At 40.5% G+C, this 18,011-nt stretch overlaps 1 protein-coding gene across 1 annotated transcript; it reads right to left on the reverse strand.

The window, feature by feature from the left end:
- Positions 1-5,145: 5,145 nt before the first annotated feature.
- On the reverse strand, positions 5,146-17,753 carry LOC115741343 (GDP-mannose 4,6 dehydratase 2-like). Its single transcript, XM_030675224.2, has 3 exons — positions 16,512-17,753; positions 7,411-7,413; positions 5,146-5,240 (listed from the first exon to the last, which is right to left on the reverse strand). The coding sequence occupies exons 1-3, from the start codon at positions 17,647-17,649 to the stop codon at positions 5,146-5,148; spliced, it is 1,236 nt and encodes a 411-aa protein (XP_030531084.2). The 5' UTR covers positions 17,650-17,753.
- Positions 17,754-18,011: the final 258 nt, after the last annotated feature.

Below are 18,011 nucleotides of genomic sequence, written 5' to 3' on the forward strand. Positions count from 1 at the left end.
TCACAAGATCAAGAGGTGATTGCATGTAGAGTTCCTTCTTAAGAACCCTATGAAGAAAAGCATTCTCCACATCAAGTTGAAAGAGAAGCCAATTAAGAACAGAGGCTACTGCAAGAAGAGCGCAAAATGAAGCCATTTTAGCAACATGAGCAAAGGCCTTCTCATAATCAATCTCATACTCTTGATCAAAACTACGTGCGACGAGACACGCTTTATAACACTCAATACTACCATTAGAGTGAGTCTTGATTTTTATAGATCCAGTGACAAGATATCAAGGACTTCTTTGGTGGAAGAGATACTAGATCTCACGTACTAGTGCACTTAAGAGCAGACAACTCCTTAGACATAGCGTCACGCTACGGGGCATGACGTATGGCCATACAATAATGTGATGGTTCCTACAATGTGTGGACAACAGCTATAAAGAAACCGAACTCATCAGAATAACTTGTTGCCGCCGCATACCTAGCCGAAGGATGTTGATCTTGCAGAGGATTACGCCTAGGGGACGATGGGCGAGAATCTTCAAGAGGCATCGGATCGGCAGGTGCGATAGACGAAGAAGGAGGCATAACGGGAGAAGGTGGTGACACTGGATCAGGTGAAGAAGATGCAATAGGAGGATCAAGATATAAATCAAGAGGAAAACCCATAAAAAAATATGGATATTGTTGCGACCTAAAATTTGAAAACTCTAGGCTAATAGATTATCGAGTCAATTATTCAACTAACCTAACTCGAACTCTCCCAAGTTCATACAAAATTGCAACGTAACATGCAAAGATATTTGAATTGGAGTCGTCACTAATCGTTTTTGGTAGGTCGACTAGAAACCTAAGTAAATTAGCGGGAGAACTAAATTACTTCTGCAAACCGGAGATTCTAAGTCCGGGGAATTTATTACGCTAGATTATCGTAATGCCCTTTTGGTACAATTTTATTTCATGAAAATGAATTTTTTCAAGTAACATTAATTGATTTTAACCTAAGTCACTAATAAAGGTTATCATGCGATTGCACAATCAATTAATTGAACATCCAGTTATCATGCGATTGCATAATCAATTAATTGAACATCCAGAAGTCAAGGTAATTGCGGGAAGCATACGCCAAGACAAATTGTTCTCACTTTTGAATTTTTGCTTTTTAATGGGATAAAGACTAACATATATGCAATGCATGAATTTAATCTAAGATACAAATGAATTAAATTAAATGCAAGTAAATCCTAAGCATGCACATGAAATTAATTTAATTAACTACATGACTAACCTAGATGACATGCAATTAAATGAAACTAATGTACAAATGATGTTACGGTCTAATTAAATTGACTACATAACTTACGAATTAATTGAAGACCTAAACATGCAAATTCTATATGATCTGAACCTAGCATGCAAATGACATAGCAAGCTTGTTTTAAATTTGTATTTTCGGATTAATGAATGACCCTAAATAAAAATATGCCTAAAAATAATTATCTTACATATTTTCGGTTTTAAGTTTTCCTAATCCATAACCTATTAGAGATAAATTATTTTAGACATAAAAATCTACTCAAATATGCTGATTCTATCTTGGAATGCAAATCTAAATTAACTCATTCTAAAATTAAATTAAACGTACAAATATCTACATGATTTTAATTTAAGGATGCAAATTTATCTGAACATGATAATTGATTCAACGCAATATCTTTTAGAATTTTAAATATCAATCAAGAGAATATTCATTCTAAAGATATTATGCCAATCAAATCAATCAAGAAAGTGGATATCCCAATCGATTTTGAAATATTTCGCAAATATTTGAGTCAATCTTTAATTCGTAATCCTACGATTAACGATTGAGCTCGGACCCTTGCTCGTTTGGCAAGTTGCGGATTAAGAAAATAAAATTTTCCCGATCAACCTGTATTTTTAAAAAAAAGATATCCACTTTTATCGCGGTATGCAATATATGCAAAGGTATGCAAAATATTTCGGATCATGTAGTCAAATATTACAAATCTTTCCAATTTAGGCATGAAATATATTGCAAAGTTATTTCCAAAATTGACATGCGATTTTCTGAAACAAGCAATCGGAATATGCAATCGAAGCACAAAAGTAAGCAAATGAAACGAGCATCGAAATATTCGGAATATCACATTGAGAAATATATCTAAACTCGAAAATTCACTTTTCAAATTTGATTTTTGCACTCGATTCGTAGATGACACTTCGAATTTGCCGCTAGCTTGGGGAATGACTCTCGCACAGATGAACTTGGCTCGGACGAGAGATTCCTCGGGTAAGGCAACGACGATAGAACAATAGCTCTAATGAACCAGCAGGAAACAACAAGATGAGGACAACTACTCGTCTGATTCGATCCGTAGCGGGATGATGACTTCTCGATCGTCGGGCAGGAAACAACAAGATGAGGACAACTACTCGTCTGATTCGATCCAGAGCGGGATGATGACTTCTCGATCGTCGGGCGAAGGAATAACGAATCGGGGTCTACAACTCTTGACGACTGTCAAACACCGGACTCGTTTCCTCAATGTTGTGACCGCCTGCACCACGTATGGGCTAAAATAGCTCTGGATGTTGTCATTGAAAGTCAAGGATGACAATGGCACCGGATTAAATCGTGGGCGTTATGGCAATCGGGAGTAAGGCCAACGTTGCAGGAAACATCCGTCGGACTTGGGTGTTTGTTGGGAGTGAAACCGGAGTTATCCCTTTTTTTTTTTTTGCTTATTCTCTTTGACCCTTTTTCCCTTTCCTGTCTTTTATCTCACGTGAACTCCCTCTCAGCCAGAATAATCTCAAATGGTGGAGCTCCTAGGGACTTCTTTTCTCTCTCTCTTTGACCGTGGACCTCTCTGGACGACTTCCCTTTCTTTTTCAACGAAGCCCCCCTTTTTCTCCGTGCGAACATCACCTCATATAGGCTCGATCCTCCTCCTCTTTCACGTGATTGTGCAAATAAAATAGTCCCTCAAATCTCTCAATTTTTTTTTTTTGATTTTTCCGCTTTGCTCCCCCAAGTAAACGGTCATGCACGAATATCACGGGACTACGCCGATTCCCTCAAATCTTGATTAACAGATTAAAGGCTTCAAAAATTCAACTTCCATGTTTGATTTAGGCCACCTAAATGAATTATGGGCTTATTAATCAAATTCTAAACCATTCAATTAAACCCATCAATCGTCGCCCCGATGAATATGCAAAATGTATGGGGCCATGTCCGCACGACTAGCTTAAGTCTATTTCTATTTTCGGTTCAATTAAATGCAAAATGCAATGCCTAAATGACAAAATTAAATATGAATAATGGCTTATTTTTTTTTTATGGAAACTAAAAAGTAATTCCTGATTTTTTTTATGCAAAAGGTAATCACTAAAAAGGATGGCCATAATTTAGGTGTCGACAGATATGACTATGAATAAGTAGAATAGGTGGAAAATAAGGGTAGGTACTCAAAGAATTGAACCCTACAAGAGAAAAGAATACACCATGAAGAAGGATTACAACACCTGTAGCTTTTATGTTATGTGCTGTAGCCCATAAAAGCACATCGAATCGACTTGGCGAATAGTTTGGTATGCTCATGAGGAGGAAGAAGCACATAACACGTACGGCCAAAAACACGAAATTGGTGATAAGTGGGTGATTTTGAGAAAAGACGTCGGTGAGGGATGGCTTTGGAGAGGACAAGAGAAGGAAGCTAATTTATGAGATAGACATCAATAGAGAGTGCTTCGGACTAAAATTCGGGGAGAATGGAATGAGACAATAGGAGAGCACAAGTAGTACCTAGAATATGATGGTGTTTTTGCTCATCAAGGCCATTTTGAGCAAGGACACTAGGACAAGGCAACTGAGGTAGGATTCCCTCATAAGTTAAGAAAGATAGAAAAGTTATAGAGAGATACTCCCCACTTGAATCAAAACGAAAAACTTCAATAGTTTTAGAGATTTAAGTAGAGATCATTGCTGTAAAATTTTTATAGTTAGAGAGAAATTTATCACGAGAACACATGAAATAAACCCAAGTATAATGAGAATAATCATCAATGAAAGATACATAATACTTAAAACCACTTTCAGAGAGCAGAGGACAGGACCCCAAACATCCGAATGAATTAAATCAAAACAGCCAGTAGAAACAGAAGAGCTAAAAGGAAAGGAAAGTGCAGATTGTTTAGTTAAAGGACAACTAGTACAAGGACGCATAGCGGTAGATAAAACATGCCCAAGTATACCCTGTTGAAGCAGAAATGATAAACGAGATGCAGATGTATGACCCAAACGCTGGTGCCAACAAATAAGATCGAGGATGGCGTCAACAAGTTGAAGTGAGGGAAGTTAAATATGCTGCATCGTATGGAATCCTCCATGTCTACTACTCCCGCCAATCGTCTAGCCACTCTCCCGTAAAATACAAGAATTAACAGTAAATGTCAAAATATAACCTATATTAGCAAGTTGCCCAACAAATAAGAGAGTAAGGGCTAAATTTGGTATATGCAATACATTGGGGGCGCATAAATTTTTTTAGGGATAGTAAGGTGGCCTTGCATAGTGGCAAGAAGAGAGGATTTATCAGCTGCAAGGAACCCTTCTAGGTTTTTGAGTGCGATCCGCTAAGTGAGATGATGAGCAGAGGCATCATGTGATAAGTAGCGCCCGAGTCGAGAGTCCAACGAGAATTATCACCTAAGGATTCCGCAGCTGCTACTATAACAATAGAGGAAGATGTACAAGAACCAAGATGAAACCGAGTTAAACGAGAAAGCTGGGCCTCAATAACAGTAAGACGATCATCCAAAGATGATGATGAAGTGGCACGGCCCACCGATGGAGAAGTAACAGGTGTAACCGAGTGCGATGATGTATAGAAAGATCACGCAACTTTTGAAAACATCGATTCTCAAAATTTCCATTTTGTTTACAGTAGTTACAAAAAGGACATGAGCTTCGCGGAGTAGAGGAATGCTGGGAACCACGTTGAGAACCACACTCGGGAGGAGTCGAATGGAAACTAGGTTGAAAACCACGCCGAGAGGAGCCGGATCGAAAACCCGCTTGTGGAGTGGCCAATACGGTAGAGGAATCTAAAAGGGGGGAAGCACTAAGAATTCCTCATCTAGATTCCTCGGCTTGAAGTTCCTTTTCTGCATCGGAGAAAGATGGAGCGGGATAACGACAGAGAATTTGACTGCGAACTTCCTCAAAATCTGGTGAGAGTTCCATCAAGAATTCGTAGAGACGATACTTGTTTTGATCTTCAAGCTTGGATGTAGCACAAGCAATGCAACTAGTGCACGTGAAACTTGTTATACGAGCCAACACATCAAGTTGGGGCTAAAGAAACATCATATAGTTATAAAAATCACGAATAGATTGTGTACCCTAGATGGCACGACGAGGTTCCTTCCTAAGCTAATAAATATGAATAGAACCTGTCTATGTAAACATCTTAGCAATCCGATCCCATAACCGTTTCGCACCAACATTTTGAGAAAACTAGGGGCGAAGATCATGGCTAATAGAACCAAACAAGATTGCTTATGCTTTTCGATCAGCAAAATGCGAAGCCTTAATTTCATATTCGCATTGAGCAATCTGAGTAGCACTAGGTTTGGGCTCAATAGTATCAGACAAATATGTAAGACAAGGACGAGTACCATCAACATGCTCATATAAATCACAATAAACAAGAGCAGCCATCACCGAGGGTTTCCAAAGAACATAATTAGAGACATTCAATTTAACATCAATGCGATCACTACTATCAGCCATGATTCGAGAGCGAGTAATTTAACGCAGAAGCAAGAAAATGTTTGGGTGATAAAGGCAAAACCCGAGGTCAATTGCGAGATTGAGGCGGAAGACGAAGTAGACAAGATCGATCGAGACAAAGTCCAAGAAGTTCTGACCATGATGAGAACATTGGACGGAGTGTGAAGGCGATGCGATGAAGGCAATGTCGGACGGTCGGCGCAAGATGAAGGTGCAATGAAGAGGACGAGCGAAAAAACATTTTCGGGGACGCTTGGCTAAGGTAAGCAAGAGTGGTGGCTCAAAAGCCCTAGGATTGATAATCTAGCCCCAACTCATTGTTTAAATTTTTTTATGTAGAAGATCCAATTTATGGCAACCACAGAGCATACTTCTAAAAAGATGAGCTCATTGTCTTGATTTCTGATGCGGAAGTTCCAATTTATGGCAACCACAGAGCATACTTCTAAAAAGATGAGCTCATTGTCTTGATTTTCGATGCGGAAGTTCCAATTTATGGCAACCGCAGAGCATACTTCTAAGACAATGAACTTGGCTTTGATAACATGATAAGAAAGAATGATTAAGAGAAAATGGTATTTGTTCTCTAATGAATAGTATGTAAAACAATGTACAATAGAAGCATTTATATAGGCTTGGAAAAGGTGAAGAGTTTAGTACTTTTCCTATGTGGAACAAAAGGGAAAGAAGAAAAGCCTATATGTTCTATCACAAGAAAGGGCAGAGCCGAACTTTAATATATACAATATATCTAATAGTTCAAACTCCTCTTTGAGAGAAAAGCACATGGTCTCTCTCCACGCCGAGCAGGTGGGGTCCGGGAGAGCCACTCCCGGCGGGGTCTCAAGAAGGCAATGCCCCCTGGGCTTTTACTATTTAAATCCATATTTTTTTATTAGTAGTTTGTGCTTGAACTCAAGAATAACTACTGCTATACATACTCTTTTTCGCTTGTAATTAAGTGATGTAACGAGAAGTGCGATGCGCTAATAATAGTAAATTGAGTGATGTAACGAGAAATACGCTATGCTAATTATAGTGAAATATTCTACTGGATGTAGCCGTAATTTAAGGGTGAAATCAATTTTTCTTTCTTGTTTTGTGCTTTACTTCGTTGTGATTGTGCGTCGGATCCTAACAAGATTGACTTGATTTTTGTTGCATACCTAAATCGATTTGTGTGGTGAAGGAGTTTTTTGTGAGAACCGTCCGATGTCCGGGCTTTGAAGAGTGAGTCGGGACTCGAAGGACGAGGCAGGTTTTGCTTTTGGATTGCCGCTACTAAAATCCATAGTAACGACGTGAGCGGGCTTCCTTCGAGAGCTCGGTACCGATAATAGGACCTCTCGACATAGAAAGCCCCGATCGTGATGGCAAGAACAAGATCCACGACACCCCTGCTCACATTGTCTTGTACAAAGACTATGATCGTCACTCCCAGCAAGAGGCCGCTGCAAAGCGCTAAGTTCCACCAATTGAAGTAGGAAATCTTCTTCTTCCGTCTTTAGCTTGGCTGTTGTCGAATTGGTCGGCCTTGAAGCTCTCCAGGCTTGGCTTGCGGCCCCCGGTACCGATGGATATGTAGTACGGGGCCAAAAAGAGCACGACCTTGTGGACTTTCCTGGTTCGGCTACAAGGGCTGGTACTATCGCACGGCCTCAAGCTTGGGATGAATTGGGACATTGTGAGAAGACTCATACCTTGCACAATTTTTCCCGAAAAATTAGCACTAGAATCTCGATCGACAAGTGACCTGCGAATCGTCTTTCACATCTGCTGTCCTCGAAAAAATACTGGGTTGCAAAAATTTAGTCAAACAAATCATCTTCTTCTTCATCATCAACCTCTTTGTCTAGGTCTTCATTGATAGAAGAATTCCAAGTGAGAAAAAGATGCTTCGCTCGGCGTTTTTCTCTCTCTCTCTCTCTCTCTCTAAAAGCTTATTTTTTAAAATTATTTTAAGTTAAAATTATATTAAAATTAGATTTGGGCCGAAATAGCGTAGCCACGTAGGAGAGAGAAGATATTAGAAAAATTCACGTCGGCATTTTTCTTTAGTTAATGCATTACCACTCCACCTTCAAAGAAATCTTAGTAGTCAAGTATGACATCAAAAAATTTGAATTTCATCTCATTGGTTACCATTTTCTTATGGAAATGGACATGTCCTCATTTCCCCAAATGCTGAAGTTCAAACAAAAATAAATACCTCACCTGCAGCTTTTGAGATGGACTGAATGGTTTTCAAAATATTCTTTCGTTGCCAAACACATTTCGGGAAAGAAAAATGTTCTTGTAGACTTTTTCTCCAGGCCTAAAGAACTCCCCTCCTCTATTAACATGTATGTGCAAAAACAACCTTCGGACAGTACTTTTCGTACGGTTAATATGAGAGAACATCAAAAACTTTCTCATCAGTATTCTCCCGATGTCCCCGACCCGATTCGAAATAATCAGTTTTCAGCAAGTGTTCATCTCCAATTCTGACATTACCACTATCATATCTTTAGAGATTATGGTGGAATAATGTTAAAACCAAGTCTCGATTATGATTACCCTTTCATCCAACCCCTTCGTCGGTCTCCAAATGAAGAATTTCCAGAAGAGCTTAAAATGGATGTTTTGGTACATGTTTAACCTTTGCCATGTTGCCATAGAATTTCCTACGGATAAAATCATCAAGGTTTTATCTCAAGTTCTTTTCGGAGATTACAGAACTCATGATCAAAGGTATCCGATGGACATGTCGACATGGTTCCAACCTCTTCAAGCTTGGAATAATTATTTCAAAATGCAGTATAGAGTTGGAATACTAGAACCGGAAAGACACACGGTCGTGATCTTTCACGATCCATGGTGTTTTAAAGGACTAACGGAAGATAGGCGCACAGATGCAGCACAAGTTAGAACTTCAACTTTCAAGCCGGATCTTTGCGAACAAGTCGCTCGAATTCATCGGACTTTTACAAAAACAGTTATGGAAATTCCTCATGAATAAAAGGAATTCCAAAGGATTATGTGTCAAGCAAATAGAGTCATCCCTCCAGAAGTTTGGCCCTATTCGACCCGTTGCTCATGGGATAGACCTAGCACGCATCCCAGCATATTTCAAGCTCTCGAGGAATTCCAAAGAAATCATCCAGACTCTTCCATGAACATAGATGATTCGCAGAGCTTGTATGACCCATGGGGTGGTCCTTTATCTCAAGATCCTTATGATCTTCCTCAACCAGTACTTTCCAGTCAAGACATCCCATCCAGTTCCAGAGATATTCCATCCAGCTCCACAAATATTCCGTTTGAGACAAGTGGCATTCCTAATGATTCGGAAGGCGACGGGCTAATCTCTGAGTACGAAGAAAGACAATTATTGAAAGCTTACAAGCAGCAAAAGGATGGGCCTGACGGCTCGGACGGTGATGATGCGAATTATTATCCCTCGTGATGTAACGTCGTATCATGCTGCTCAGTCTTTCTATCTTGTCAATAATGTGTGTCTTGTGTGATGAAATAATTGATCATTTGCGGTCAAAAGTTGTTGTAATAGTTGTCAAAAGTAGTGGGTTGCTGTTTGTGGTCGACCAACCACTAGTTTATGTCAATGGAGCTCAATCATAGAGCATCCAAATGTAAAAGGTATCGTCTATCTGCCTATAAAAGGCTCACTTTGTAACGAATAGAGACAGAAGTTAGCCTCCTCAAAAATATCAGTGTGTATGTTCTATCCATGATTCATTAAAATCCCTCTTCTTCTCTTCAAGCAGTATTTCAAGAGTTGAAATCCTTTTGTTAATTTAGCAAGACGATTGGTTTAGTATGCTCTCCACTTGCCATATTTGTGGAACCTGTGGATAAAAAATATCTGATGCTTTAAGGGTTGAGCCTCAAGAATGAATTCACAAGCTAAAAGGCGGATCCCTCGTAGTCGCCCGCAGAAGGGCCATATGGGATTAGCATACCCGCTTCTGATTCAGGCTTGTTTCCGCTTCCTTTCTTGGTATCCAATTTTCATCCGAAATCACTAGCTTGGCAATCCATTCATTTGCGAGCTACCTGCGTGGCACATCGACACGTCGCCAATTTTAGGCAAAAATCAGCCTAAAGGACTGTATTGGAATATTGCGAAAAGGTTGAGGACTAAATTGGTGAAATTGATAATGTACAATAGATTTAGGATTTTTTTTCCATTGAAATATAGATTTAGGATTGACTGGACAGTTTTTCTCAAAAATATTTACAAATACAAGGGGCCACATATAATAATTAAATTTAGTCTCGCCATTTTCGGGTGTTGACACCTGATTTTTAATCATCTTTGTTTCGATTTATTTTTGAAAATTCATAAAAAATTCACAAAAAATTAGAAAATTGAAAAATCAACTTTGGTAGCCTTGGCCAAGCTCAAGGAACCATTTTTGATCAAAAAATAATTTTTCATATTTTTCGCATTTTTTGATATTTTTCAGAAAATAAGAAAATACCCAAAAAATCAAGAACAATACCATTCGAGGTCACAAAAATACAGAAAAATAGTCAGTACTTTTCTTTTAATTTCCTTTTCATTTTGACCTCTTAAAATTTGAAAATTCCATTTCGAATTTGTGTGTTCCTTCACAAATGCACCCCACAAATTAGACATAAAAATACCATTTGGGGTCATTTTATTTTTCTTTCTTCATTATTAAGGTTGTGACATGATTCTCTAGTATTCCATTTCACATTCTGGTCCAATTACGCCTTAATTTGCTCAATTTTGGCATTAGGGACTTAATTGCACATAAAATTCTTTCATTTTAGTCCCTAGAAGGCCAAATTCAAAATTAAATCTCACTAAGAGGCACCCATGGAACCCTATGACCCCTAGCCTACAGTTTTTGACCTTCTGAATCTAATGGTAGGCTCAATTGAGGTTAATTCTTTCATTAAGGACTCCAATTTTGCAAAAATCAATTTCGGATCCTACTCAATATTTGGGGTTTTTATTCAATTCATGAGGTATTTTTCACGAAAATCTCATTTTCAGAGGTAATCCATGATGGGAAAGCGATTTTTGGTATCAATTTTATGAAAAAATGCTAATTGCTAGCTCAATTTGGCCATTTATTGCACGAACCGGGTCCGCCGAGTCGGGCGGATCCGACCCGGAGACCCGGTTCTGTTCATTGTCTTCCCCATAGCCTCACCGGCGCAAGATAGAGGGAGAGAGGCGGTTTTTTGAGCGAGATTCGGCGAAGAAGCTTGGAGAAGCTTCTGGAAGGGCCGACGGTTAGAGAAAAAGTGGAACAAAACAAAAAAGACTCGTGCTCGCAAAAAAGGGGAGGAGGGGATTTCAAAAAAAAAAAAAAGGAAGGAACAGAAAGGGAGAGGGGGAGAATCGTTCTGGGGAGACGATCGAAGCTCTGCAGCCGGAGAGCTTGGAGCTTGAGCTCACGAGAATCCAAGCGACGCTAGGCGACGTCGCCATTTCCTTTAGCTTCACCTCGACACTAGGAATCGGGGAAGCCTAGCCAACTCTTCCGCAACCTCCGAAACAGGTAAGCTTCGTCGTTGTTTCGAAGCTTCGATTTCCGACTACCTAGCTCGAATGTGTCGTTGTTTCTTCGAGATTCTTGCTTTTTGTTGGTTCTTATGCCCTCTCCTTCGCTTTCTTGTGCTTGATTCATATGATTTCTGCACCAAAAAATACCGAGTCGACCTCCAGGTCTTTCGCATACCGAAACCCGCAACTCGGTCTCACGGTTTCTACGGATCTTCACGGGCCGATCTGGCCCGTAGGTAAGCTCTCTAGACCTTTGTAAACTTGTTCTTGAAGCTTGCTAAGTGGATTTTCGATCGATGATGCACTGTTTGTCCGCCACGGCCGAGAGCTCTCAAGCTTCGTTCAAGGCCGTTTCGCTGTTAATCTCATCAAGTTTTAGGTATATGTTGATGTGGAACACATGAGGTTTAGATTGAAACGAAAATCGCGAAGTTTGGGGAGGGTTGGCAAGTTGGAATGGAGTTCCGGCGAGATTCGCCGGCGCCGGTCGTCTTCTCGGGCGAAGACGTTGACCGGTCAACGCCGGTTGACTCGGTCAACGTCTATGTGGCGCCGACGTGGCACACACGTGGCAGCCACGTCGACATTTTCGTTATAACAGAAATAAAAATGATCCGACGGCCTAAGATAGGCCACGTGTCGGGATCCCGAATTTTTGAAAAATAAAAATCATTTTTTAAATACATTCCATTTTTCGAAAAAAATAAAAAAAATATTTTGTGATCGCGTGGCCCAGGTTTGGCCACGCGTCACCTTTCCGATCGTTGGATCAAATTTTCGGAAATTCAAGTAATAAATAAAATCATTTTCAGAAATTAAAAAAAGGCTAGATCGGACGGTTGAGAATTAATCTCGCTATTCAATCTTGACCGTTAATCTTGGTATTCGGTTTGAATGGTGGAGATTAAGCTTCTATTCAATCTGAGCCGTCGATTCCAGTCAACGAATCCGACCGTCGTCCTTCCGCCACGTGGCACAATCTAAACCTTCGTTCGAATTGGGCGGGATTTTTGAAATTCCGTGCGCGCCGAAGCCCGAGCGACGCCGTTTTTGGGCAATCTCGGTCCGGGTGTGGGTCCGGACCGGGCGGACCGGTCTGTGGACCGGGTTGACTTGGTCCGTTGACCGGGTTGACCCGGTCCGAAAAAAAAAAAATTCGAAAATCATTAAAAGTCCAAAAAAAATTAGGAAAAATTGTAGAAAATTCCCAAAAATTCTCAAAAATTGAGGAATGGCCACAATCAACTGGCCAATCCTATTTTTGAGATTTCTCCTCCCGGTCTTTCCAAAAATGACAATTTTACCCTTCAAAGGGAAAATTGTCTCCAAAAATTCATAAACAATTCCGGAAAATTCCAAAAAATGTCGGAAATTAGGAAATGGGTCAATATAGGTGGCCAATCTTATTTTCAACATTTCTCACTCCAGATCTTTTCGAAATGACGATTTTGCCCTTTTTGGCAAATGGTCCCCGGATTTTCTAAAAATTACGATTTTGCCCCTCATGGGCGAATCGCTTCCAATTCACTCCCGATCTTCCCCAATGCTTTGAATGTCCCTTCTCTAAGCCAATAGGGCTATACTAGGAATGCCATGCTGATTTGATGTGATTTATCCGCACGTTATGGATTCCTTGATTTGCGCATTTACTTTAATTGATTGTGATTGCTAGGATAGTCATTCCCATCCGCATGAACTCCTAGATTTAGGACTCGTACCCCATTCATATGCATGAAATCCGAGGTTAGAAAATTCAGTCAACTTAGGTACCGAAAGGGCGTCAACTCTGATAGTTGGCGTAACTAAGTCCCCGAACCCACTTCTCCGGTTCTCGTAGAATCGAATAGAAACTCCCGACTATTCGATAGGGTTTCCAATCGTACCTTCCACGAAACGATTGGTGGCGACTCCGAGGCATGCACACGTAGCACATGCCACTAGACCACACCGAAAGGTCGACCACGTTTTTATCCTCCGCCGCGATTTGGGTAATGGGCCTTGGGAGAGGCCCGCGTCCGAAGGTCCACACGCAACTGGGCCGGAAGGGCGACCCATTAGCCCTCTTCCTCTGTTCCGATCGAGGAGGGTCGCGACACTGGGAATTTGACTTTAACTTCAATAATGGACATTTTTTTTTGTCAAATAATAATGGACATTTGAATTTCCATGTTTTCTAGAATTTAATAATATTATGTTTCCAGTAACTTTTTTTGTTTCTTGGTGGGCAAAAGTGTAGGAAAAGGAAGATCTTAAGAACTTTGGGCGACAATATCGGGGTATTCGGTGGTAAAAAAGTCAATTTTCCATCGAATTATTATTGGATATCGAGGACTTAGAGACTCTCCTCAATCTACATAGAAAGTATCTTTAGCCACTTTCCACAACCACTAATTTGATTTTCCGTCGGGCTATCCAATCTAATTCAAAACACCAAAAAATCCTAAACTGCTATATCTGTGATAAATTTATCCTAAATTAATTTTTTTGACCACGAAATATCCCAAACTGATACACATGTGATAAATTTACCCTCCGTTAAATTAAGTTAATAGCACAAAAAATTCCAAATTGATAAACCTGTGACAAACGGAGGGCAAAAACCCTCAATCTGGTATATCCGTCAACCGCCACGTGCCATTACAGTTAAATTTAACGAAAACCGATGGAGGGTTATATTTCTTATAGGTGTACTAGTTTGGGTTTTTTGTTGGCAAAAAAATAGTTTCGGATAAATTTATCACAGTGTGTGTCGTTTGGGGTTTTCCGTGGTATTAACCCTAGATTTAAAAGTAATTTAGGAAAAGAATATTGTAGAACAAGCAAGACTCAAGATATGAAATTTAAATGAAATTTTGAACATGTGAAAGATACCGAGATTTGATTACGGTAATGATATAAATAAACTCTTTTCTCGACGTGAAAAAAAAAGATGGTATTATTATCATATTGATATTATTAACTTCCATAAATATATTCATTGTATTGAAGTATATGGTTATTATCATTTTGATAACTGATATGAAGCTTTTTTTTTTTTAAATGTTGCCCTAAAGTTTTTATATTCATGATCTCTTTTGTCTGTATGTGGATGCTTGCGCTACAGATTACCCAAAAAAAAATAAATCTAAAAGCAAATTCTTCTATTTTTATTTTTATTTTTCAGATCCTTTCGTTTAGATAAGACAACATTGGATTTCCATATTTTTCAAGTAGCTTAAAAAAATAAACAATTTTTTCTTCAAAAATAATAATTTGGGACTTGTGGTGCGTTTGCTGTGCAAAAAAACTCAATAATTTCAAAGAAATAATTTTAATCTCTTATATTGCTCGAAAAACGAGTCAATAAAATATGTCAACATTAATAGCAACAACCTAGACCTAAACAATTTCGTCAAAAAAGAAAACATTTTTGCTAGTTCATTTATATTCTCGGACATAGCATATCAAACGTTTGCTTTATTCTGTATAATATATTAATATAAAAAATTGTAAATTGAATTGGAATCACCCATAATAAAGAGATCCAAATCAATACTAAATAATAAGTATTGACTTTTTTTGTGAAAAAAAAATCCAAACCGATACACATTAATGCCACATTTATATACCATACATTAGATTCCATCAAATTTTATGAAACGCAAAAGAACCTAAGTGACGTGATCAGTCCAAGTGAAAACTTATACTTCTCTTTTTATTTTATTTTATTTTATTATTTTTCACTTGAATCACTGCCACCTCAAATTTGTCTTCTTATTTATTGCTTCAATTAGCACACGTTTGAAATTGAAAATAATAAAGGCTCATTCGTCTTCGTCTTCACTGTTCCATCTTTGTCTTCGTTTTCGTCACTCGTTCAAGCACACTCTTCTTCTCGAGCATGCTGTTCTATCCAACTCATCCATGTTCACGATACCAACAAACGCAGCCTCAAGCAGATGTGTCAGGGCTAATCATAAACAAAGCAAGCAAACGACGCGTGCCCAACGTTCATTGCGGTTTCTGTTTTCCCCTTCTGGGAACAACATTAGCCGACGACAAGAAGTTAGAATTAAAGAAGAGTGCAGAAGAATCCGAGTCCGCTTGATTAACTTATCGCTTTTGTCACCAGAAACATCCCAACAAAGTATCCAAAAGTTGTTGACAGATGAATGTTTCCTCAAATCATGGCCACATGCTCCGAATAAGTCCGAATCCCAAGCAAAGCATTTATCATATACTTGTATCATCTATCTCTATGTCAAGGAGACGAGACCAAAGATCATCCAGTTTTGCTGATGTCGCCGAGATCGAGCTCGCCGAGCTTGAGCGCGTAAGCCTGGCTTCCTCGTAAGTCTTCTTCATCTGGCATCGTATCCTAAAAGGACCTGCAGCATTGGCAAGAGTTTGTGAGATTATATAGCGAATCCTCGTCATGCTACACACTGATGTTGCCTTTCTTTGGATTTTGCATTCTCGTTCGCGTCACATTGATTTTTAGTACAAGAACACATTCATCTTTTATTTTGCTGTCCCCGACACTAAATATAGATCAAGGCCAGCCAAAAACTATTCCAAGTACAAGAGCACATTGGTAGTTTCTCCTACACTGTCCCCAACAGTTAATATGATCAGATTCATTCCAATGAAAACTATTCCAGGTACTGCATATCTGTGCAATTAGACCCCATAGCATAACTTGACTTCTTCGTCAGAAAAGGAAGAATCGGTGAAAGGCCAAGAAGTAACTAAGAAATTTAGGAACGAGGAAGACAAAGCTTGAAGTTACAGGTTATCATGACATAACACTTTCTCAGCTCATTCCAGTAAGGAAGACGAAAAACTCTAAAAACGTACTAATTGAACAGGTTGGTCCATTCTCTTTCTTGTCCACAACATATTGCACTCTACCTCCAGAACTTAAGCAGATCTAAAGAAAGTAATAGCAACTTCAAATGAGGCAAACCAAGGAAGATGAAAGAATCTAAATGTACCAAATGAAAGCGAATGAATAGGGTAAGTTACCACAAATCCAACAGACATTTGAGCTCATTGATCTATCCAACAAGACAGACATTTAACTGGTAAAGAACTCATATCTATCCCAATAACATCTCAAACACTTCCAACAAACAACCAAAGAAAGAGCACTGGGTTAACAAACAGAGCAGCGAGAGATAAGAAGTACCTAATACCCGGCTGTTGCAGACATCAATGTACCCAGTGTCAACAAGAACCTTCTCTCTCTTAGCCAATTCAATATCCTCGTCCACCATCATCTCCACCAACTTCTCGAACCCAACCTTGGCCTTCCAACCCAACACCTCCTTGGCCTTAGTTGCATCTCCCCTCAACTGGTCGACCCCCGCCGGCCTGAGCGGTATCTCATTATCATAAACCACATAGTCCCGCCATTCCAGCCCCACATACTCAAACGCCGTCATCATAATCTCGTCCACCGTGTGCGACTCCCCCATCCCGACCACGTAGTCGTCAGGTTTTCCTTGCTGCAGCATCATCCACATCGCCTCCATGTAGTCCCCAGCGAAACCCCAGTCCCGGGAGGCCAACAGATTCCCCAGGAACAACTTGCTCTGTAGCCCCATCTTGATCCGCCCCACAGCCCTCGTTATCTTCCGGGTCACGAAGTTCCAGTCCTGCCTCGGGGACTCGGGGTTGAACAGGATCCCGTTGCACGCGAACAGCCCGTGGGCCTCGCGGTAGTACACAGTGTACCAGTGCGCAGCGCACTTGGACACGCCGTAGAGGGACCAAGGGTGGAACTGGGATTTCTCGTTCATCCTCAAATACCCAGATTTGTCAGACTGCGGTCCGAACACCTCTGAAGACCCAGACTGGAAGTAGCGGATGTGACTGCGGCCGGTAACGGAGACGTGGGAACGCACGGCCTCAAGAAGCCGGAAGGCAACCGTGGCGACAATATCGGGGTATTCAGGGGTCTCGAGAGAGACCGCCACCTCGTACTGGTCGGCGAGATTGTAGACCTCGTCGGGGGAGATCGCGTCAATCCAGCGGCGGAGGCAGAGAGAGGAGTCGGTGAGAATAGAGCAGCGAAGCTTCATCCGGACATTGTGGGCGTTGTTGCGGGGGTTGATGTAGATGTGGTCGACCCGTTGGGTGTTGAAGTTGGAGGAGCGAACGCTCATGCCGTAGACCTCGTATCCTTTGTCAAGCAAGAACTCGCTGAGGTACGACCCGACCTGGCCGGCAATGCCGATGATCAGGGCCACTTTGCTGTACTGCGGCGGCGGGGCTTCGCCTTTGGTTCCGGAACCGGATTTGGGCGTGTCGTTCTGGGTCGCCATTATTGCATAGGATGGCGAAACGGGTCTTGCTCGCGAGATGTTCGTGGTATTGCCTGAAAGAGAAAGGGGCAGATTTGAAGGAGATGTAATGTAATCGATGGACTCTAGGGGTTTGAAGAGATGATGCGTGCCGGGTTTGGGAGATTTTAAGAGGTGGGAGAGGAAGAGATTAGGACGGTTCAGTCAAGCCATCGCGCCACGTGGTATCGTCAATATGAAAAAGTCAGTGAAAACTCGGCAGATGGGGATTACTCTAGGACCGGATCGCGGTGCATTGCGAACCGTCCGATGAAGGCTCCCGATAAAGTAACGGCCTAATATCCTAAACAAATTAAGCACAATCCAATTTTATCTTAATTTTG

Source organism: Rhodamnia argentea, chromosome 8, assembly GCF_020921035.1.
Source record: "Rhodamnia argentea isolate NSW1041297 chromosome 8, ASM2092103v1, whole genome shotgun sequence".
In the NCBI taxonomy this organism is placed as follows: Eukaryota; Viridiplantae; Streptophyta; class Magnoliopsida; order Myrtales; family Myrtaceae; genus Rhodamnia; species Rhodamnia argentea.

What these genes read in the sequence shown, in the direction of transcription:
- LOC115741343 (XM_030675224.2), bottom strand. Translation starts at nt 17,649, where the DNA reads ATGGCGACCCAGAACGACACGCCCAAATCCGGTTCCGGAACCAAAGGC.